The sequence below is a fragment of the Globicephala melas genome, chromosome 18 (genome assembly GCF_963455315.2).
Source record: "Globicephala melas chromosome 18, mGloMel1.2, whole genome shotgun sequence".
Lineage (NCBI taxonomy): Eukaryota > Metazoa > Chordata > Mammalia > Artiodactyla > Delphinidae > Globicephala > Globicephala melas.
This window is the reverse complement of record NC_083331.1, coordinates 124,924-147,766: the sequence shown is the minus strand read 5'-3', so window position 1 is coordinate 147,766 and position 22,843 is coordinate 124,924. Positions and strand designations below refer to the sequence as shown.

The 22,843-nt window shown below is 38.2% G+C and overlaps 1 protein-coding gene across 7 annotated transcripts in view; it reads right to left on the bottom strand.

Moving 5' to 3' along the window:
* The window catches only part of RNF17 (ring finger protein 17), a 124,368-nt gene that overhangs the window by 79,576 nt on the left and 21,949 nt on the right, over positions 1–22,843 (bottom strand). For 6 of the 7 annotated variants that reach the window (XM_060287744.1, XM_060287743.1, XM_060287745.1 and 3 more), the window contains 10 exons: positions 21,098–21,269; positions 19,811–19,887; positions 19,460–19,534; positions 15,136–15,446; positions 14,314–14,403; positions 12,631–12,789; positions 8,471–8,660; positions 6,808–6,976; positions 5,290–5,480; positions 3,984–4,125 (listed from right to left, as the gene is read on the bottom strand). In XM_060287744.1, the coding sequence (XP_060143727.1) occupies positions 3,984–4,125; positions 5,290–5,480; positions 6,808–6,976; positions 8,471–8,660; positions 12,631–12,789; positions 14,314–14,403; positions 15,136–15,446; positions 19,460–19,534; positions 19,811–19,887; positions 21,098–21,269 (1,576 nt within the window). The remainder of the gene's footprint in view (positions 1–3,983; positions 4,126–5,289; positions 5,481–6,807; positions 6,977–8,470; positions 8,661–12,630; positions 12,790–14,313; positions 14,404–15,135; positions 15,447–19,459; positions 19,535–19,810; positions 19,888–21,097; positions 21,270–22,843) is intronic. The other variant, XM_060287749.1, reaches the window with a different exon arrangement.

Below are 22,843 nucleotides of genomic sequence, written 5' to 3'. Positions count from 1 at the left end.
ACATTCAGAAATCAGTTGCATTTCTTTACACTAACAATAAAATAATATCAGAAAGGGAATGTAAAAAAAAAAACCTTTTAAAATTGCACCCAAAAAAACCCACCTTGGAATAAACCTGACCAAGGAGCTGAAAGACTTATATGCTGAGAACTATAAAACATTAATAAAGGAAATTACAGAGGAATCAAAGGAATGGAAAGATATCCCACGCTCTCAGATTGGAAGAATTAATACTGTTAAAATGGCAATACTACCCAAAGCAATCTACAGATTTAATGAGATCCCTATCAAATTACCCATGACAGTTTTCAGAGAGCTAGAACAATAATCCAAAAACTTACATGGAAACATAAAATACCCAGAACTGCCAAAGCAATCCTGAGGAAAATAACAAAGCAGGAGGCATAATTCTCCCAGATTTCAGACAATACTACAAAGCTACAGGAATCAAAGCAGTGTGGTATTGGTACAAAAACAGACATATGGATCAATGGAACAGAACAGAGAGCCCAGAAATAAACCCACACATCTACGATCAATTAATCTTCAAAAAAGAGGCAAGAGGGCTTCCCTGGTGGTGCAGTGGTTGAGAGTCCGCCTGCCGATGCAGGGAACACGGGTTCGTGCCCCGGTCTGGGAGGGTCCCACATGCTGCGGAATGGCTGGGCCCGTGAGCCATGGCCGCTGAGCCTGTGCGTCCGGAGCCTGTGCTCCACAACGGGAGAGGCCACAACAGTGAGAGGCCCGCGTACCGCAAAAAAAAAAAAAAAAAAGGAGGCAAGAATATAAAATGGGAAAAAGTCTCTTTAGCAGTGGTGCTGGGAAAGTCGGACAGCTGAATGTAAATCAGTGAAGTTAGAACACACCCTCACGCCATGCACAAAAAATAAACTCAAATGAGATGGCTTGAAGACTTTTATAAGACATAAAACCATAAAACTCCTAGAAGAGAGCATAGGCAAAACATTCTCTGACATAAACTGTACCAATGTTTTCTTAGGTCAGTCTCCCAAGGCAATAGAAATTAAAACAAAAACAAACAAACAGGACCTGATGAAACTCACAAGCTTTTGCACAGCAAAGAAAACCATAAACAAAACGAAAAGACAACCTACAGTATGGGAGAAAATATTTGCAAATGATACAACCGACAAGGGCTTAATCTTCAAAATATATAAACAGCTCATACAACTCAACAACAACAACAACAAAAAACCCAACTGAAAAATGAGCAGGAGACCTTAATAGACATTTCTCCAAAGAAGACATACAGATGGTCAGTAGGCACGTGAAAAGATGCTCCACATGACTGACTATTAGAGAAATGCATATCAAAACTACAATGAGGTACCACCTCACACTGGTCAGAATGGCCACCATTAAAAAAGTCTATAGGGGGATTTCCCTGGTGGTGCAGTGGTTAAGAATCCACCTGTCAATGCAGGGGTCACGGGTTCGAGCCCTGGTCCAGGAAGATCCCACATGCCACGGAGCAACTAAGCCCACACGCCACAACTACTGAGCCCGTGTGCCACAACTACTGAAGCTCGCGTGCCTAGAGCTCATGCTCTGAAACAAGAGAAGCCACTGCAATGAGAAGGCTGCACACCACAACAAAGAGTAGCCCCCACTCGACACAACTAGAGAATGCCTGCGTGCAGCAACTAAGACCCAACACAGCCATTAAAAAAAAAAAAAGAAAAAGTCTATAGGGACTTCCCTGATGGTCCAGTGATTAAGACTCCGTGCTTCCACTGCAGGGGGCACAGGTTCGATCCCTGGCTGGGGAACTAAGATCCTGCATGCCATGTGGCATGACCAAAAAAGTAAATAAAAGCAAAAAAATTAAAAATATTAAAAGTCTACAAATAACAAACGCTGGAGAGGCTGTGGAGAAAAGGGAACCCTCCTACACTGTTAGTGGGAATGTAAATTGGTGCAGCCACTGTGGAGAACAGTATGGAGGTTTTAGAAAACTAAAAATAGAGATATACCATATGATCCAGCAATTCCACTCCTGGGCATATATCCAGAGAAAACTATAATTCAAAAAGATACATGCACCCCTATGTTCACAGCAACACCATTCACAATAGCCATGACATGGAAGCAACCTAAATGTCCATCGAAAGATGAAAGGATAAAGAAGATGTGGTATATATATACAATGGAATACTATTCAGCCATAGAAAAGAACAAAATAATGCCACTTGCAGCAACATGGATGCAACAAGAGATTATCATACTAAGTGAAGTAATTCAGAAAGAGAAAGACAAATACCATATGATATCACTTACATGTAGAATCTAAAATATGGCAAAAATGAACCTATCTATAAAACAGAAATAGACTCACAGACATAGAAAACACTTGTGGTTGCCAAGGGGGAGGGTGAGAGGCAGAGGGATGGACTGTGAGTCTGGGGTTGGTAGATGCAAACTATTACATTTACAGTGGATAAACAACAAGGTCCTACTGTACAGCACAGGGAACAATATTCAATCTCCTGGGATAAACCATAATGGAAAAGAATATTAAAAAAGAATGTAGGGCTTCCCTGGTGGCGCAGTGGCTGAGAGTCCACCTGCCGATGCAGGGGACACGGGTTTGTGCCCTGGTCTGGGAAGATCCCACATGCCGCGGAGCGGCTGCGCCCGTGAGCCATGGCCGCTGAGCCTGCGCGTCCGGAGCCTGTGCTCCGCAACGCGAGAGGCCACAGTGGTGACACCCGCATACCGCAAAAAAAAAAAAAAAAAGGATGTATATATGTATATAACTGAGTCACTCTGCAGTGCAGCAGAGATTGGCACACTGTAAATCAACTATACTTCAATTAAAAAAAAAAAACAACCAAAAAAACCAGTGTGCTACTGCCATAAGGACAGATGGATGGACCAATGGAATAGAAAAGAGAGCCCAGAAATAAACATTCATGTATATGGTCAACTGAGTTTTGACAAGAGTGCCCAGACCATACAACGGAGAAAAGACCATCTTTTCAACAAACAGTGCTGGGTAAACTGGATATCCAAATGGGAAAGAATGAACCTTTCCCTTACACCATATATAAAAATTAGCTCAAAATAACTCAAAGACCTAAATGTAAGAGCTAAAACTATTAAACTCACAGAAGAAAACACAGGGGGGAAAAGCTTCACGATGTTAGATTGGCAATGATTTCTTGGATATGACATCAAAATACCGGCAACAAAAGAAAAAGTAGATAAACTGGACTTTATCAATTAAAAACTTTTTGAAAGAATGCTATCAAGAGAGTGATAAGGTAAGCCACAGAATAAGAGATAACATCTGAAAATGATATATCTGATAAAGCATTAATATCCATAATGTATAAAGATCTCCTATAACCCAACAACAGCAAAATAAATAATCCAATTCAAAAATGGGCAATGGACTGGAATTAACTCATTCTAAGGGCCATACTGCTTTGTGTGACACATAAAGCATGGACACAAAGAGATCAATAAAGATAAACTTTAATGCTGGTAGCTATCTAAAACAGACCCATCAGTCATATACCCAAAATTTTCTATGAATGCCTTTAATCTGAATCTATTTTGGTATTGTAATTCAGAAAATTACCTAGGAATAAGAAGTAAATTCTCATACATTATCAGAAGCAGGTGTTATCATTTTATTTTGATTTGCCAGCTCTATGTGCTCTCCTGGTTTCTAGATTTCAGAAGGTAGCAAGAAACATTTACACATTAGGGATCCTTCATTTTCCTTCCCCTCCATACTTCACTAACTTGCCTGATAAATTTAGATTTCCTTCAATTTACTATGAATCACGTGAATTTCTTGTTTAAAAACAAGAAACTACTAAGCTACTAAGAAACTTAAATTTGCAGAAGGTTGATAGTGGTTTGCTCTCAATTCATACTGGGCACTCACTTCCATTATAAATTTCTACTTAAAATTTGAAAAAATACTTTGCCTCAAAGGACCACTATATACTTACCAACTGAAGATAGAAATCAGTAGGACTATTTATATGACAAACCATAACTGAAACATCTGTCATTTCCTTAGGCAAAACAGGTGGATGATAGTGTAAAGTCGTATTTTTTTCAGAGTGACTTCTTGATAACTGAGACCTAAACCTAATTAAAAGCATAAGCAAGAGCCATTAAGTCTCTCTTCTCTCAGTGGATTAATTGATCTGAAGAAAGGACTTACACACATACTGATTTATCTACCAAGAGTATTTTTCCAATTTCTCTCTTCTAACTTACAACATTTCTTAGTATTGTCTCCAATTATCAAACCAGGATAAATAAGAGGTCAAGTCTCAAAACTCAATAATTAACCTTCAAGTTTGTGCTGGAACATTTGTGAGTTGGGCCTGTATGTTCTACTCAAAGTTTCTACTCTTTTGGTTGACAATACCCAGCATCTATGGTAGCAATCAGAAAGGCCAGCTGAGGGGTTTCTGTGACCCCTTTCAGCTCCAATACTCTACTTAAGTTTTATTTTTCCAGAATGGAATCTACTTGGGTCACTTCCAGAGTCGTGTAATTGCTCAGGACAGAAAGTAGTATCTTCCATTATCTCTGTGGTTACTTAGTCATCTTACTTTGCTCATCAGACATGAGAAAAGAAAGAAATTTAAGTATCTACTCTAGATTCATACATTAAATATAGAGTGGTGATCATGATCTTATTCCAAAGGTTAGAAAATGTAAGAACTCTTAAACTATAATTCTTAAAACCCTAGTGGAGCTACTTGTAAAAGTTAGCAAGAGTCTAAAAAAATGTTCCTATCTACCAATAGTTTCTATTTTGAGCTACCTTAATTTTTCTATTTCCTTAAATCAAATGACCTGAATGCAATTTTCATAGACAACCATACTTAGAAAACTCTGACAGCAATATTTTTAACCTCTTCGAGTATGTTAGGATGTCCCTGGTGGTCTAGTGGTTAGGATTTGGTGCGCCCTCTTAGTGTATGTTACAGTTCACTTTAGAGCCCATCTTTTTTTTTTTTGCGGTACCCAGGCCTCTCACTGTTGTGGCCTCTCCCGTTACGGAGCGCAGGCTCCGGATGCGCCTGCTCAGCGGCCATGGCTCACAAACCCAGCCGCTCCGCTGCACGCAGGATCCTCCTGGACCGGGCCATGAACCCGCGTCCCCCGCGTCGGCAGGCGGACTCCCAACCACTGCGCCACCAGGGAGGCCCCAGAGCCCATATTTTTTAAAGGTAAAATCTGCTGTTCCAATTTATAGCTATAACCTTGAAAATATTTACATTTTAATAAGTTACCTACCTTGCTAGTTCCATAAAAACTAATGCATCTCTAAGAGACACAGGCATATCACTGCTTATTTTATTTGTTGGTGGCTTCTGCAGATCTACAATTAGCACACCATCTTCTTCTTTAAAAACTTTCATTAAAACAGCCTTCTTATTTACCATTTTCAAAAATTCTATTTTAGCTTCTTCTCCCCAGCCTTCAGTCTGTGGAAAAAGTAAAATTCCAATGTATTCAGTAATTATAATTAGCTCTAATGGTACAATGTTGTAGATTTAGCTTTCTAACAGCCAAAGTCTGCAAATTCGAACAAAGGCACTTAACCAACCATACATAATTAGAAGCGGCTGGGCCCACAAACCCAAAGACAGTCTTTATGTATGCACAATGTACGGATCACACTTAGATTTTATAAACATGGTCTCAAGGTGACCATAAGCTGTTGTACTTCAGGACTTAGTTTTACTTCTGAATATTAATATCAAGATAATAAATAAAAGTTTAAAAATAAAACAAGTATTATGTACGAATTTTCCACTTAAACGATGAAATCCAAAAGGTAATTTTGAAAGCATGATGGAAGCCATGTAATACATTAAAGATATTTACAATCATTACCAGGTAACTTAGTTTCCATTACTAGCAATATGTGAGGTAAATGCTACTTAAACAATAAGGAAAAATACTCACCCATTGAAAAAAAAATTTCTCACTGAACTTTGAAACTTTAATTACTCATACCTAAAGTAAATTTCACAGGCCAAAACTACACATTCCTTAAAAATAAAACATCTTCTAAAGATTTTGTAAGTATAAAAGTAAAGCCCATTCAGAATAAAAAGGCAAAAAAAAAAAAAAAAGATAAAATTAAAGCCAAAATAATTTTCCCATTTTGAGGAAAATACCAGGGCTAATATGTTTATGTGTTTCCTTTTACTTTTTTATTCATTTGTTCATTCTTTCAAATATTTGCTGAACGCCTACTACGTGCTCAGTGATTTGCTAAGTGTTGGAATACAAAGATGAGCAAAGGTGCAGACTCCTGCTTTCACAGACTTTATAATAATATAACTGCTTAACAAGTATTTTTACACACAATTTCTGTCTCATAGGAGTTTTAAATCTTTCTGGGAAATAAATATTCATTAATAATATAAACAGAATGCAATATAGGCTATAAGCAGTGAGCAAAGGGCCATGGAAATAGTGAAGAAATGAATGGAAACACATACCACATAACATTTAAAATTTATTTTTCTCTCCATATTTATTTGACTCCAAAATTTTATGGTTTACTTGGCTATTTCACCTATCATTATGTTCATATATGCATATTCAACTCAATTTCCCGTTAAGAACGATTCTAATTGTAGAAACTGAAGTTCATTTCCTTTTTTATTGGCACCAATAGTTTATTATACAAAATGTATTTAACAAGAGAACTGAACCTACATTCAGTAATCTGATCAGCAATGCATAGCTAAAACTGGACTATTTGGCCCCTGAATAAGAAATAATTTAAGTCTCACTTACTGAATTCTGTGGAACAATGTCTTTCAATGAGCATGGCTGTGCTAATGGCTGGATGTCTTTCAGCAGCCCTTCAATATATGGCTCAGACTTCCTCAGAGCCAGACACAAGTCATTTAGTGTGACATGCTGCTTAGCAATGTGTTCTGATCTCACATAAGTATCACCAACTCTGGGAAGAATTCAAGCAATATTTACTGAAGATAATGCTTCAAGCCCAAACTTGCCTTACCCCACAAAAGGTATGCATTTCTAAGGATACTCTCTTTAAGTTAAATCTTCTAGGAAGTTATACTCTTTTAAAAATTTATTTATTCATTTATTTTTACATCTTTATTGGATTATAATTGCTTTACAATGATGTGTTAGTTGCTGCTGTATAACAAAGTAAATCAGCTATACATATACATACATCCCCATATCTCCTCCCTCTTGTGTCTCCCTCCCACCCTCCCTATCCCTCCCCTCTAGGTGGTCACAAAGCACCTAGCTGATCTCCCTGTGCTATGCAGCTGCTTCCCACTAGCTATCTATTTTACACATGGTAGTGTATATATGTCGATGCTACTCTCTCACTTCGTCCCAGCTTACCCTTCCCCCACTGTGTCCTCATGTCCATTCTCTACATCTACATCTCTATTCCTGCCCTGACACTAGGTTCATCAGTACCATTTTTCTAGATTCTATATAAATGTGTTAATATACGGTATTTTTCTCTTAGAAAGTTATATTCTGATTCATACTATCTCACTATATAGATTTAATCTAGCTTTTATAAACACAGACACTGTTTCTACCTATAGAAATAAATCTCAACTGCCTTCATCTGGATTGTCTTTCATATACCTATTTGGTTTAAATTTAAAAGGCATAATGACACCCCCAAACAAAAATCTATTTATAAAGCTATGACCATTTAATAAAGTGACCATGCAAGAGTTAATACTGGTCCTTACTAGAAGAACATTTTCAGTTTGTTTTATTTTCCTAGAAGACTGAGGGAAACAGTTTTGAACACCTAGAGTTAGACACTATGCCACTTTAACATACAATAATGGAATTATGGAAATATGATTAAAAATTTTACTCAATCATCTGGCAACTAACCGTAACATTTTATTTAAAAGAACCATTTTTGGGGCCTCCCTGGTGGCGCAGTGGTTGAGAGTCCGCCTGCCGATGCAGGGGACACGGGTTCGTGCCCCGGTCCGGGAAGATCCCACATGCCGCGGAGCGGCTGGGTCCGTGAGCCATGGCTGCTGAGCCTGCGCATCCAAAGCCTGTGCTCCACAACAGGAGAGGCCACAACAGTGAGAGGCCCGCGTACCGCAAAAAAACAAAACAAAAAAAAAAACAAACCACCATTTTTGTGCTTCATTTCCTGCTTTGAGGCTATATAGAAGAGCATTTAAGTTTGAAACATCAGAAAGTTCTTTTTCCAAGCTCCCCATCTAGTAACACTGATAGCTAATACTTTACTAATTTAGTAATTAGTAAGACAAATTACAGAGCAAAATAAAAGGTATATGCCTTGGAAGTGAAGAAGGATAACTTATTCCTCTCTACCTTTTCCTACTTTTCTTTCTTCTTTAGTATCTCCCCTCCTCCCCCATCACAAGTGTTTCTAAGCAGACCAGGAACACATAGTAATTATAAAATAACATACCCTGCAACAATTAGGACTTCAGAATTTCCAAAATCTACCATGAATATTTGTATTAGTGCAACTTTGTGGACTGAGAATTTGGTTGGAATACAAGGTTTTCTAATACTTTCACTTCCTATTGGAATTAATTCAGTAATAGTTCCTCGACACCACATTCCATTTTCAATACTGTTGACAAATATTCTTGCACCTAAATAATGGAGACAAATCATTATCAATGTTTATGAAGAAGAATATCTAATTAGCTCTAATTTACAAACATGTACATTAGTTCCACCACTAAGAAGTCTTAATTCATTTATTAACTGATGATACAGTACTGTGTCAAGTGCTATGAGAGGGATTAAAAGGTAGTGTATTTTGGCAGTCTGTTATACAGAAACTTATGTCCTAGACGGGGAGGTAAAAACAAAGAAAACAAAGCCAGCAGTCCTTTACTGAGGACCTGTGTTTTATAAACTATAACAAAGATGAGTAAGACCGTCCTGCTATCAAGAAGCTCAAGAAAGGAAAGGAGACAGGCAAGTGACTATAATACACTGTACTTATAACAATAAAGACCTATCCTTGTGCATGTACACACATGCAAGTACAGATATATATATACCGAAATCTATAAAATACTTTAGTAGCATAAAGGAAGCAGCAATGACATTCTCTTGGTAAAAGGGGAGTGAAAGTAAAGAAACCAAGAAAGGGAGAGTGTGAAAGGCCAAAATTAAGAAATTGATACACAGTGGAGTTCAGAGAAGGGGAAGATGAACCAAGGACCAAGCAGCAGAGGAAGACCTTATGGTCTTTCCTTATGGAGGGATCAGATGAATTACAAATTAATAACCAGAAAAAAATATCAAGTTAGAAAGAATTTTTATTTTTACTATAGGCTCAGCAATGTTCTCAGTATTTTATGTTTGAATTCACCTCCTCCCCACAACAACCCCATGGAGATGGTGCTTCCATCCCATAGGTGAGGAAACTAGGCAAAAAGAGGCTGAAAACCCAGCCGAAAGGACATGGCTACTTAGAAGAGGTAGGAAGAGAACCCAGGTAGTCTTAGAGCCCATCCTCTTAAAAACTCATCTAGCATCAGAGATATACTTGTTAAGACTTGATCACTGATTATATACAGAGAGATGCTGCATAATCCCCTCTATACATGCTAATAAAAACAGGATAGTTGAGAGGCACATCAGGGCAACCTTTTAAGTTCTACCAAAACATCTGTTTTGGCCTTGAGATTGTCATAAACCCTTCTCTTATGCTGATATACCATATAACCAATATTCTTAGTTTTAAACTATACGCTATTAAACTATTCTTTCTTGCAACAGATGAGATAAAAGTCTATTGAAGTAATCTGTTGTTCTTTATAATGAAGAACACAGGTAGGAAAAGGGAACAAGAGGAAACTCTGCTAAAGTGTTATATTACATTTCTTCCCTTACCATTAATTTCTTGAAAGATAAATAAGGGCTTCCCTGGTGGCACAGTGGTTAAGAATCCAGGGTAATGCAGGGGACACGGGTTCGAACCCTGGTCTGGGAAGATCCCACATGCCACGGAGCAACTAAGCCCGTGTGCCACAACTGCTGAGCCTGTGAGCCACAACTACTGAAGCCCGCGCGCCTAGAGCCCGTGCTCCGCAACAAGAGAAGCCACCACAATGAGAAGCCTGTGCACCGCAACGAAGAGTAGCTCTTGCTCGCCACAACTAGAGAAAGCCCACATGCAGCAACAAAGACCCAACGCAGCCAAAAATAAAAAAATTGAAAGAAAAACGATAAATGAGTATTTAAATCATATATATCTACCTTGAAATAATAAATATCCTTGACAACTTAAAGGATGACTTTTTGGCTTTCATAGAACATTTTCTAAATCTAAACTGAGCTCTTTTGTGCATGTATTAAATTTAGAGAATTATTTGCAGCCGTAAAATTAAGTTTAACACTACACTCTTCCCTCCTTAGATATTCAGAATTTAAACATGATTTTTAAAATTAATTTATTCTATTTATTTATTTTTGGCTGTGCTGGGTCTTCATGGCTGCACACGGGCTTTTCTCCAGTTGCTGCGAGCGGGGGCTACTCTTTGTTGAGGTGCACGGGCTTCTCATTGTGGTGGCATCTCTTGTTGCAGAGCAGGGCTCTAGGTGCGTGGGCTGCAGTATTTGTGGCATGCAGGCTCAGTAGTTGTGGCACACAGGCTGTTGCTCCGTGGCATGTGGGATCTTCCCAGACCAGGGATCGAACCCATGTCCCCTGCATTGGCAGGTGGATTCTTAACCACTGCGCCACCAGGGAAGTCCCGTGGTGGCTTCTCTTGTTGCAGAGCACGGGCTCGAGGCACACAGGCTTCAGCAGTTGTGGCTCGCAGGCTCTAGAGCACACAGGCTTCAGCACTTGTGGCTCGCAGGCTCTAGAGCACAGGCTCAGTAGTTGTGACGCACAGGCTTAGCTGCTCTGTGACATGAGGGATCTTCCTGGACCAAGGCTCAAACCCGTGTCCCCTGCACTGGCAGGAGGATTCTTAACTACTGTGCCACCAGAGAAGGCCCTAAACACTGTTTTTTAACTTTAAAAATTATTATTCATTTTTATCAGAAGTATATGATGATTCTAGTCTTCTGATATTCTGACAAGCTACAAAGATGAGCTGAGAGTTAGTTAACACTTTTAAAGAACTACTATGGGGATTTCCCCAGTGGTCCAGTGGTAAAGAATCCCCCTTCCAATGCAAGGGATGTGGGTTCAATCCCTGGTCGGGGAACTAGGATAACACATGCCGCAGGGCAACTAAGCCCACGTGCCTCAAACTAGAGAGCCCGAGTGCCACAAACAATGGAGCCCACGTGCCCTGGAACCCACGCGTCACAACTAGAGAGAGAAAACCCACATGCTACAACCACAGAGAAGCCCATGCACTGCAACTAGAGAAGCCCACGCACTGCAATGAAAGGTCCCACGTGCCGCAACCAAGACCTGATGCAGCCAAAAAATTAAAAAATTAAAAAAAACCCCATACTATATAAAGCTAAACAGACAATATAGTACTTTTTGGTATTAGTTATATGTAGGCATTGATATTAATAGAATGAGAAAAATGCTCTATTAATAAATCAAACAAATCATAGCTTCATCTTATTACAGAGTATAATCAAATTTAATCAAGTGTTACAAGGAAAACGTTTGTAATGAAAGCCTAAATTACAGCAAATTACACACAGCCTTAGAATTAAGATGGACTGATTAAATTTACCAACTACCCTCTGTGTGACCCTAGGAAATGGATGCCACTGCCCTGCATCTATCTCACTCGGGCGTTCAACGACATCTTCAACATTCACATGTAGACAGCAAGGGATGGTAGTCGTACTACAAGGAACACTCAGAGGAATACTTTTCTCTGGAGACGAGGGGACAAATTATATAACCCATCATGGGTTTTGTAATTTTAAAAATATCTCACCTTACTCCATAATGGAGTTTTTGTGTATATCTCACTCAACAGTCAATCTTATGTCCAGTGACAGATGAATGGATAAAGAAGATGTGGTACATATATACAATGGAATACTACTCAGCCATAAAAAAGATCAAAATAATGCCATCTGCAACAACATGGATGGACTAGAGATTATCATACTAAGTGAAGTCAAAAAGAGAAAGACAAATACCATATTTGGTATTTGATGAAGTGGGAGTTTGTGGTTGGTAGATGCAAACTATTATAAATAGAATGGATAAACAACAAGGTCTTACTGGATAGCACAGGGAACTATATTCAATATTCAGTGATAAACCATAATGGAAAAGAACATAAAAAAAGCAAGCTCCAAATTAGTATGACTCCAGTTAAATGATACTGGCAAATGATACTAAAAATATTTAAAAATCATTTTTAAATGACATTAAAAATACTGGAGTTATGTATACTGTATACTGTAATAATATTACTACTAGGTAACTCTGAGCAGAAAAAAAAAAACAGTTGATTTTAATACTTAGCTAAGTTACCTAAATAAAATTGAACTTATGTTAAATAATTCCAAAACCTTTATGCTTGCACAAATCTGTATTACAAGAAGTCTATATGGGTTGGCCAATATTATAATATTTAAATAAGCTTCATATTTTAACTTAGAGTAATATTTCATTACCTAGCTCCAAAATGTCTGAAGGATCAAGGTATACACTCTTACTGCAAAACTCATTCACCTTCTTTTCCAATACTGTTGCATCTTTTATTTGTGAATACTTCCGAATGTAGAAGTGGCAAGGATGTATTACATGGCTTACAAAAACTAGCTCTGGAGAACCTGGATGAGAATATTTAAACCACATTAATAAGCCAAAAGTCAGGAAAGAATTCACAGAAACTGAATGCAGTATCCTTTGAAAGAATGTGTCTTGTAGCACTGCAAACTCTAGAATACCTGGGCCCACAAAAGGTAACCCAAACCCCCAAACAGTAACTAGACTGATAAAACAAACACATCCCACTTCCACAATGATTTCTTTAGCAACCTGAACTGCAAACCTTTTATTTTATTTGCAAAATATGTTAAATAAGTGGAACTGAAGTTCAAGTAGTTAGTTGGGTTCTAAAGTCAGGGTATATGCTGTAACTCTACTGTATTACAACAAAATTTCAGAATTTATTTATAAACATAATTGGAACTCAGAACCCCATTGATAACGATGTTTCTAATATAGAAACAAAATCCTGTTTAAACTATACTAAACTGAAAGAACTAATAATTAGCTCATAGCCACTTTGAATCTTAAATCAGGCTGGAGAAGTATGAAAAAAAGTCTGGGAAAGACAACATACTGAGCAGCATTTAGGGGGAGATATGTGTGTTTTGGTGGAAGTAAGGGTGGGGCAGAATAAAGGACAGTGAGAAACTTTTTGTATACAGCAGTAATTAAGCCAAGTGTTTCTACTGATATGAAAAGATCTCCAGAATATAATGTTAAGGAAGGAATTAAGGGGCTTCCCTGGCCGTCCAGTGGTTAAGACTCCACACTTCCACTGCAGGGGGCACAGGTTCGATCCCAGATTGGGGAATTAAGATCCCGCATGCCATGTGATGTGGCCAAAAAAAACACAAAAACAAAACAAAAACAAGGAAAAAAGAAAGGAATTAAAAAAACACTGCAGTGTATATGGTATGCTATGTTTTGTGTACAAAAACAACCAAAAATGAGAATTAGAAAAATAATATATGTGTATTTGTTCAAATATGAATAAAGAAACTGGAAGGGAGGAAGAGACAAATGTAATGGGAATAGGTTAGGGGAAAAGGTTCACAGGGTATTTTAATACATATATATTTAATTTTTGAACAATGTAGGTGTCCTAGTATATCTAGTAAAAATGTTTAAAGAACAAAGACTAGGAGGAACTGAAGTATAGATAGATGATAAAAACTGAACAAATAGATCATTTTACCTATCCAATACAGATCACACAGAATAATACCCATACTGAGGATGAGGTAAAGAGATAAGTATGTGTAGCTGGGGAGACAGCTGAGAGAAGTGTTATAAATTTCAGAAATATTTTTGCCAGTAACAGCCAGAACTTATAACAGTAAAAAGGAAGAAGTTTTAGGAATTCCCTGGAGGGCCAGTGGTTAGGACTCGCGCTTCCACTGCTGTGGGCCTGGGTTTGATCCCTGGTCGGGGAACTAAGATCTCACAAGCCGTGTGGCGTGGCAAAAATAAATAAATAAGTAAGTTTTAGTCATTAGTAAAATTCATTTTACTCACTGCCTCCCTCTCCATAAGAGTTACTATGTATTAACTCTGCTTCAACAAGTTCAGAGTTGTTAACGTACCTGCTTTTGATCCAAAAGGAACAGATGATTTTTTCTGAAGAGGCTCTTTGGGATATCTAGGTGTCTCCACAAGATAATCTGTGAAGCATGCTTCGTCAAGAGAGAAAATAAAGGCAATTGTTTTTAGTTTTATTATGCTGACAATGGCATACTTAACATACTGTTTAAAAAGCTGTACTTGAATGGGCAAAAGACTGGAAGGGCAAGACCCCCTTGTATCAGCAGGCCAAGTCCTGATAGTTCTCTTAACTCACTGAGATAATGTGAGATAATAATAATATTGTGGAAATGAGAGAAAACAGCATGTCCTTTTTTTTTTTTTTTTTTGTCCTTTTTTTTGTATTGGGGTGAACACCAACATTGGAAATCTAATCAAACAATTATGATACATTTAAATGTTAACGAACATTATTAACAGATGCTACTACATTCATGCTTGTTCATTTTATAAAGGACTGTATCTCAGAACAAAGATTTAAGATATGCTGTTCTTAAATTTAAGAACAAAGTCATCAGACTGCTTCTAATATGGTTGTCATTTATTTATAGTATTTTCATCTTTTATAGAGGTTTGTATGTGGAACACTAAAAAGTCAGACACCCTAATTAAACCAAATATTAGAGTTTAGCTATATTATTGCATTAAAAATTATCCTAACTTTGGAAAATGTGAAAGTAGGGGCATGGAATCAACAGATTAACTCAGAATGAGGTGTAAGATAACAGCAATATGTTTGTTAAGTACAGGGACAAAAAGGTACTAACTTCGTTTCTAATTCCAGACACAATATATTGTTTCCTTGCTTTTCTATTTTCACTCACTTTCCAGGTCTTCTTCGATGACTTCCTCGATGATCACGTCAGGGCTCGGTCCCGCCTGAGGCAGAGCAGCAAGGGTTTCGCAGGGGGTCACTGCAACAACCTTGCTCTGTGGCGGGAAGAGGTTTGCTTCTAAATGCGTGTCACTGCTTTCCCGTTGCCAAGGAGCTGGTGGGGGGGCTTCACTAGTTTGGATAGAAACGTCAACCTTTCTCTTTTCTAGTGATGGGTATGTATCACTACAAGAAAATTCCTTTTTATGATTATATTTCTTTTGAACATTCTGTCCCATTTCACTTTCTTGAGGATCAAATCTGTTTAAAAATACAGAGGCTACTTTAAATCATTTCATAATTTTTTTATAACCACCTTAAAACCATTCCCTTTCCACATGACAGTATTGTGACACATACAAAGAGTTAAAGTTGTATAGGTGTCCCACAGGTATTTTTTTAAACAGCTGTATTGTTATAATTTACACACTATAAAATCCAATTAATTTTTATTAAATTTAGAGTTGGTAACCATAACCACAATCTAATTTTAGAACATTTCCATTATCCCGAAACTTCTGCCCATTCCCAAGCAAGCCCAAGGCTTTTAAAAGGTCAACAAGAGGTAAAATCAATGAGAACCTGAAGAAAGAACTTGATATACAGTCATATCACAGTGATCTGATCCTAAAAGGACAGTGGATATAGGTTTTCAGTTTCAATTATACAAATTTTAATTTGGCTTAGGTGTTTGATTTTAAACTATGCTAAGATTATTTCTTCTTTTAATTCACTAGCTTAAAAATAAAGTGTAGGAAGCAATGAGAGGTACAATCCTGAGAAAATTACTAGAAACCTCCATCTAGGCCAAAAATCACCATCAGTCTGAATCCTTTGGATATGATTATTCAATAGCCATTATTCTACAAATTTTTCTATCTTCTTCATAAATCCACACAGATACGGGCTATCAAATCTAAAAGTATAGATATTCTATCAAAAAAATGAGATTCTCAAAAGCTTTAATTTTCGTTAACCCATGACACATTTAGGTTCTTCACAGATCACCATTTAAGAAGCCAAATGAGGACGTCCCTGGTGGCGCAGTGGTTACGAATCTGCCTGCCAATGCAGGGGAGACAGGTTCGAGCCCTGGTCCGGGAAGATCCCACAGCCAAGGAGCAACTAAGCCCACGAGCCACCACTACTGAAGTCTGCATGCATAGAGCCCGTGCTCCACAAGAGAAGCCACTGCAACGAGAAGCCCGCACACTGCAACGAAGAGTAGCCCCCGCTCGCCGCAACTAGAGAAAGCCCACGTGCAGCAAGGAAGACCCAACGCAACCAAACATAAATAATAAATTTGGGAAAAAAAAAAAAAAGCCAAATGAAATCAGAAATAAGAACCTAAAAAGCCAACTGGATTCAGCAGACCTAACTTACCCGTCTCTTAATACACACTGACTAAAAGTCCAAACACCTTCTGAGGATTCATATAGGTTGACAACTCTGTAATCTAAAACATTTCTTTTTACAGTAACTCTTGTCTGGCTTTACTGAGACATTTAATGCCGCCAATCAACCTGTCTCACAGACTTCTCCTCTTAGTTGTAGACCACCACTCTCTCCTACCCCTTCTTGGTTTTGTTTTGTTTTTTTGCAGATTACCCTTTCCCTGTCTTAAAATTTAATATTTTTTCCAGGGCACTGTCCTTGACGCACTTCAATACTTGCTCTCACTGGGCAAACCCATTCTTTAATTACCACCCATCATCAGTAGAGGCAGGCTACAGCGATACTTTCCCTAAAAACTAGGAAGAAATTTTAAAGCCTTCTGAGTTAAATTTAAAACCAAGGCAAGATCAATACAGACTCTTAAAGAGACAATATACCCTTTGGTATTAAAAATATTTGATAGTAACCATATTCAAGTTATGAAAATATCTAGAAGAACGTACTGCCTGGAAAGGATGATCATCCACGAAAGTGCAAAAAGTCAAGTCACAGAGGCAAATAGAGGCCAGGGCTCCACATGTGGGGAAGATGAGCTGAGCCAAAGGACTGTACTTGAGGCCTCTGGCAAGGTCTTCCCTGGGGGGAAAGGAATGTAACGGGCTGTCCAGGACCAACACTGTTCAGCTATTCGATAAACCTTATTCCCTTTATTCGGAAAACACCTCAACAAAGCAACTTCTGATGATTTGGCTTCTTGTGTCTGTCTGGATATTGGAAAAGAATGCCAACATAAGTATTCTAGTCCCTGTGTCAATTATATTTGCCCCTTAAGTTAATAAACTGGCATTCTGACTATATGTCAGTGTTCTGAACTTGGCTTACATGAGTCTACCCGGCTTAGAGTAAGATCTGCTCATGTCTGTTTCTGAGCTTGTAAGGCTGTGGGCTGGACCCTCATTATTTCCTCAGAATAATGAACGTGATGCTTGTTGGGGGACGATTTCCTTAGGAGTCATACCACCTACAACTGAATAAACTTATTTTCTTTTGGGGGTTTCTAAACCATATACATTCTGACTACTCCTAAACCAAGAATGAAATTCAGAACCTCCTGTTAAGTTTCAGCACATACAGCTCACTTCCCTCGACATTTCTCCCGAGATACCTAGTAAACAACAGTAAGTCAACATATCCCACTATCTTCCCCCTCCCAACTTCTTTTCTTCCTATATTTCCAAACTTGGTGAATAATACCACAATTCATCACCAAATATAGACCTATAAATCACTGAGGATGCTTCCCTTTTCCTCATTCCCCACACCCGAACAGTTACTAAGTTACACCACTTTTCCCTATTCAGCATTTGTCATTATCTGTTCCTCTCTAGTGCTACTACCTACGTTTGGTTTCTCATCATTTGCTGAGACTATTTATATAACAGCCTAACCCATCCTTCAGCCTCCGGCCTCATATTCTTCCAAAGAACCCTCTATGGTCACTAGAGTTATCTTCTACAAGTGTAACCTAATTATTTTTACTTTCATGCTAAAAATCTTTTAGTGGCTTTCTATTATTTACAGCTGTGCTGTCCAACAGAACCTTCTGCAATAATGAAACTGTGCTGCACTATCTGACAGCCACTAACCAAATATGGCTACTGAGCACCTGAAATGTGGCTACTGCAACCAAAGAACTGAATTTTTCATTTTATTTAAATTAATTTACGCTTAAATTTAAATGAACACACGTGGTTAGCAGCCACCATATTGGATAGCACAGGACTAAGAAATGAAGTCCAAATACCACTACACAACAAAGTCTTTAGGATTCAGCCTCTATGTATCCTCTGCCGTATGGAATTATACATGCAGGTCCCTGAATGTAGTATGTGATCTCACTACCCATACAGTTCTTTCTGCAAAGATGCCTGCCTCCCTTTTGTCTTCCTTTCCAACTGCTACTCATTTTTCATGGATGAGGGAAAATAAAATTTCCTCTTTGCAAGACCCGTTACATCTCAAAGAACTGATCATTCCTTCCTTTGCATCTCCATTAAATTCTGCACAAACTACTATCATAGCAATTATGTACTTTATTATTTATGTGTATCATTGTCTACTCAGTTTAACTTCTCTGCATAAATCTCAGTATCTAGGGTGTTAGTGCCTAGCACAACATCAGTGTTCAATGCTAGCTGAATGAATGAATCTCAAAGATGACTCGGAGGACTTCCTTGGTGGCGCAGTGGTTAAGAATCCGCCTGCCAATGCGGATTCGACAGATTAACTCAGAATGAGGTGTAAGATAACAGCAATATGTTTGTTAAGTACAGGGACAGAAAGGTACTAACTTTGACCCCTGGTCCGGGAAGATCCCACATGCTGCAGAGCAACTAAGCCTCTGCACCACAACTACTGAGCCTGCACTCTAGAGACCGTGAGCCACAACTACTGAGCCCACATGCTGCAACTAGTGAACCCGTGCACCTAGAGCCTGTGCTCCGTGACAAGAGAAGTGACTGCAGTGAGAAGCCCGCGCACCGCAACAAAGAGTAGCCCCCGCTCGCCGCAACTAGAGAAAGAGCGCACACAGCAACGAAGACCCAACGCAGCCAAAAATAAATAAATAAATGAATAAATTTATTTTAAAAAAAGATGACTCTGATATATATCATTGAATACTGACCCCTTCTACGTCTTTTAATTCTTAAATATTTTATGTGGAATTTAACTGATAGTAACCATTTTGCCCTTTATATTATTTTTCAGGTTTTGAATCATAAATATTACACTGAACATCAGTTTTTCTGTCTCAAATAATATTTCTGTCCCTTACACCATGTTAGACACTAATAGCATATTGCCATTCTCATACTTACTTTGTTGAATCCTCAAATTCAATCTTTCCCATATTGTTGAACATACAGATGATCTCACTGCAATTCATATTCAACCTAAAATTAAATACTTAGCATTAAAAAATGTTCTAATACAAGTTTATTACTTTCCCTAATAAAAATTAGTTGCTAACATTAAAAACTCTGAAAGACAGGACATTTAAATAACTTTCTAATTTATCACAAATTACACTTATTTTAATTTGGTTGCTAATTTGGGAAACATTTTTTGACCCAAATTTTCAATTTATAACTGCTTGTTATTTTAATAAATCTAGCCTAATACATTTTTATATTTAATTACCACGCTCTCCTGAATTATAACTTACTTACTTGGGAGAGTTCCTTAGTTTTAGAGAGCTGACTTGTGACAATTCGCTCTCAAATGTTAATTTCAAAGTCCAGATAATCTAAAATCAAAAGAGAAGTATCACTCATGTGCATTTTGCTTTGTTATAAATACCGTTGAAACAGAGTAAGATTTTAGAAAAAAAACTATACCCTTTAGGTATTTTCACTAATTAATGTGCTCAGGGTTTGATTTTAGGCAAGCAAAGGGAGGGATGCAAATAAGAGTTTATGAATTTTTCCCCAAAAGAAATTTAAAATCTTTTGAAGATATGTATTAACAGATAACAAAAGACACTAGTTAATACATGGGATACAGCTACGTGATCAGGGAAAATTCTGATCAGATTCATTCTGCACCTGCACTGTTGTCCTCAAACGTTTCTCTTTTTTTTTTTTTCCCCATCTTCCTAATGCAGCTAACTAGGGTAAAGACCAAATTTTACTTTTTTTCACCTCCTAATGCCTCACATGTAATACACAGGAACTATTACTATTCTTAGAACTACAGCTGGAGGGAGGCCTGGTCAAGTAAGATGGTGGCAAACTCTTCTCCTTCAAAGTTCAAGACTCTGGAGGCAGGTAAACCAATGGCTTCTATTTTATATTTCAGTTCAATCCAAATATCTGATCATCTATGGGTAATGATGCCCTGAAGATTCAAAGACAACAGAGTAGGATCTACACCCCAAGGGAGCAAGACAGAAATCAGCAAAGAGGATCAATGGTTAACCCCATCCTGCCAAACGATCTCATAAGAAACATGTTTCTACTGCTGCCTAATTCTAGGCACATGATTAGATGACAGGGCAGAGTTGAATCACCTTGTCTCCTGAGGTGCACAGCTGGGGGGGCTGGGAGAAAAACCTAAATGGCATCTTGATAAGTTTCTAAGTCAAGAGTTGACAGTCATACCTAACTGTTTATAAAAAGAAAATAGTCCTATTTACTTTGCTACTCTTACTTGTCCTCATTTTTTACTCAACTGTCCTAGAAACAACTTTCGACTCAATGTCATCCTACATGTTCTCAGACTGTGTGTTATAAAGACTTTACTGCACCATTTCCCTAAGTGGTAAATAATAATAAAAGGCCAAACAAGTTTATTAATGTTTATCTTAGAATTCAAACACCTAAGAATTCTAAATTGATGCCAATGCAAATTAGGATAATCTGAAAAATAAATTCTTCTTAAGTCTTAAATATTATATTCCAAAGTAGGTAATATAAGCCACCACAGAAATAATTCACATTATGAATTGTTAAAACTACCTGATTCAGGTCACAGTATATTCTTAGAGAAGGTGTGGATTTTAATTCTCTTGCTATCTTCATAGCTGCATCCAAATCATTTTTTTTCACTTCAATATATCTTTTAGCCGTTATTATATTTGATAAGTAATCATCCGTATTTCTTACTACCTCTTCACACAGGTTCTTTTTCCTTCATTTAAGATAAAGTTATTTTTCAGTATTTCATAAACATTTTTATGAAAGTAAATTTAAAGTAACTCAACAGTATTGAAAAGGTAAATTCACTACTTTATGAACTTAAATAACATGGTTAATGAGGCATTCAACTGAACTGAAATCTATTACAGTTTTAAATTAATTAATTAATTAATTTTTGGCTGCGTTGGGTCTTCGTTGCTGTGCGCGGGCTTTCTCTAGTTGTGGTGAGCGGGGGCTACTCTTCGTTGCAGTGCACAGGCTTCTCATTGTGGTGGCTTCTCTTGTTGTGGAGCACGGGCTCTAGGTGGATGGGCTTCAGTAGTTGTGGCTCATGGGCTCTAGAGTGCAGCCTCAGTAGTTGTGGCACACGGGCTTAGTTGCTCTGCGGCATGTGGGATCTTCCCGGACCAGGGCTCGAACCCGTGTCCCCTGCATTGGCAGGAGGATTTTTAACCACTGTGTCACCAGGGAAGCCCAGAAATCTATTATAGTTGAAAGCTACATACGTACAACTAGAAAAAAGGTAAATTTTGTAGAAGGATACAGTTATCATGTCACAGATACAGCTGTCACAGAACTGCAGAGGTATGACAGACACTAGACGATTCTATCACTTTTAAAAGTAAGAGAGAAATCCTAGCTATCTTGCAGTCACTTGTGCCATTACAAAGACATATCTGTACTCATTTCTCACAAGGACCTACCTAGACATTTTAGAATTTCATAAGCAGATACGTATTACATGAATTTAAAATGAGACTTCAGGACTTCCCTGGTGGCACAGTGGTTAAGAATCCGCCTACTGGGCTTCCCTGGTGGCGCAGTGGTTCAGAGTCCGCCTGCCGATGCACGGGACATGGGTTCATGCCCTGGTCTGGGAAGATCCTGCATGCCACGGAGCGGCTAGGCCCGTGAGCCATGGCTGCTGTGCCTGCGCGTCCAGAGCCTGTGCTGCGCAACGGGAGAGGCCACAACAGTGAGAAGCCCGCGTACCGCAAAAAAAAAAAAAAAAAAAGAGAATCCGCCTGCCAACGCAGGGGACATGGCTTCGATCCCTGTTCTGGGAAGATCCCACATGCCACAGAGCAACTAAGCCCGTGTGCCACAACTACTGAGCATCTGCACCTAGAGCCCATGCTCCACAACAAGAGAAGCCACCGCAATGAGAAGCCCGCACACCACAATGAAGAGTAGCCCCCGCTCGCCACAACTGGAGAACGCCCGCGCGGAACAATGAAGACCCAACACAGCCAAAAATTAAAAATAAATAAATTTATATAAAAAATAATGAGACTTTAAAATAGACTTCACCAAACCAAAACTTAGGTAGCGATTAACTATAATCTTCAAAGTAATCACTTACGAAGCTCACAGAGTTATTTCTACATTATTTGTGCCTCACTTCTCAAAAATTTTTCTGTCTACAGTGGAATTAATTATTATGGAAATTAAGATATTTTGACCAAAAATTATAGTGTCTAACTTGCTTATTCATCAAATAAAACGATTTCCTTAAAATCAAATCTGGCCTCAAAAAAGGAGAGTTTGCCACACTGAAGAGTAATA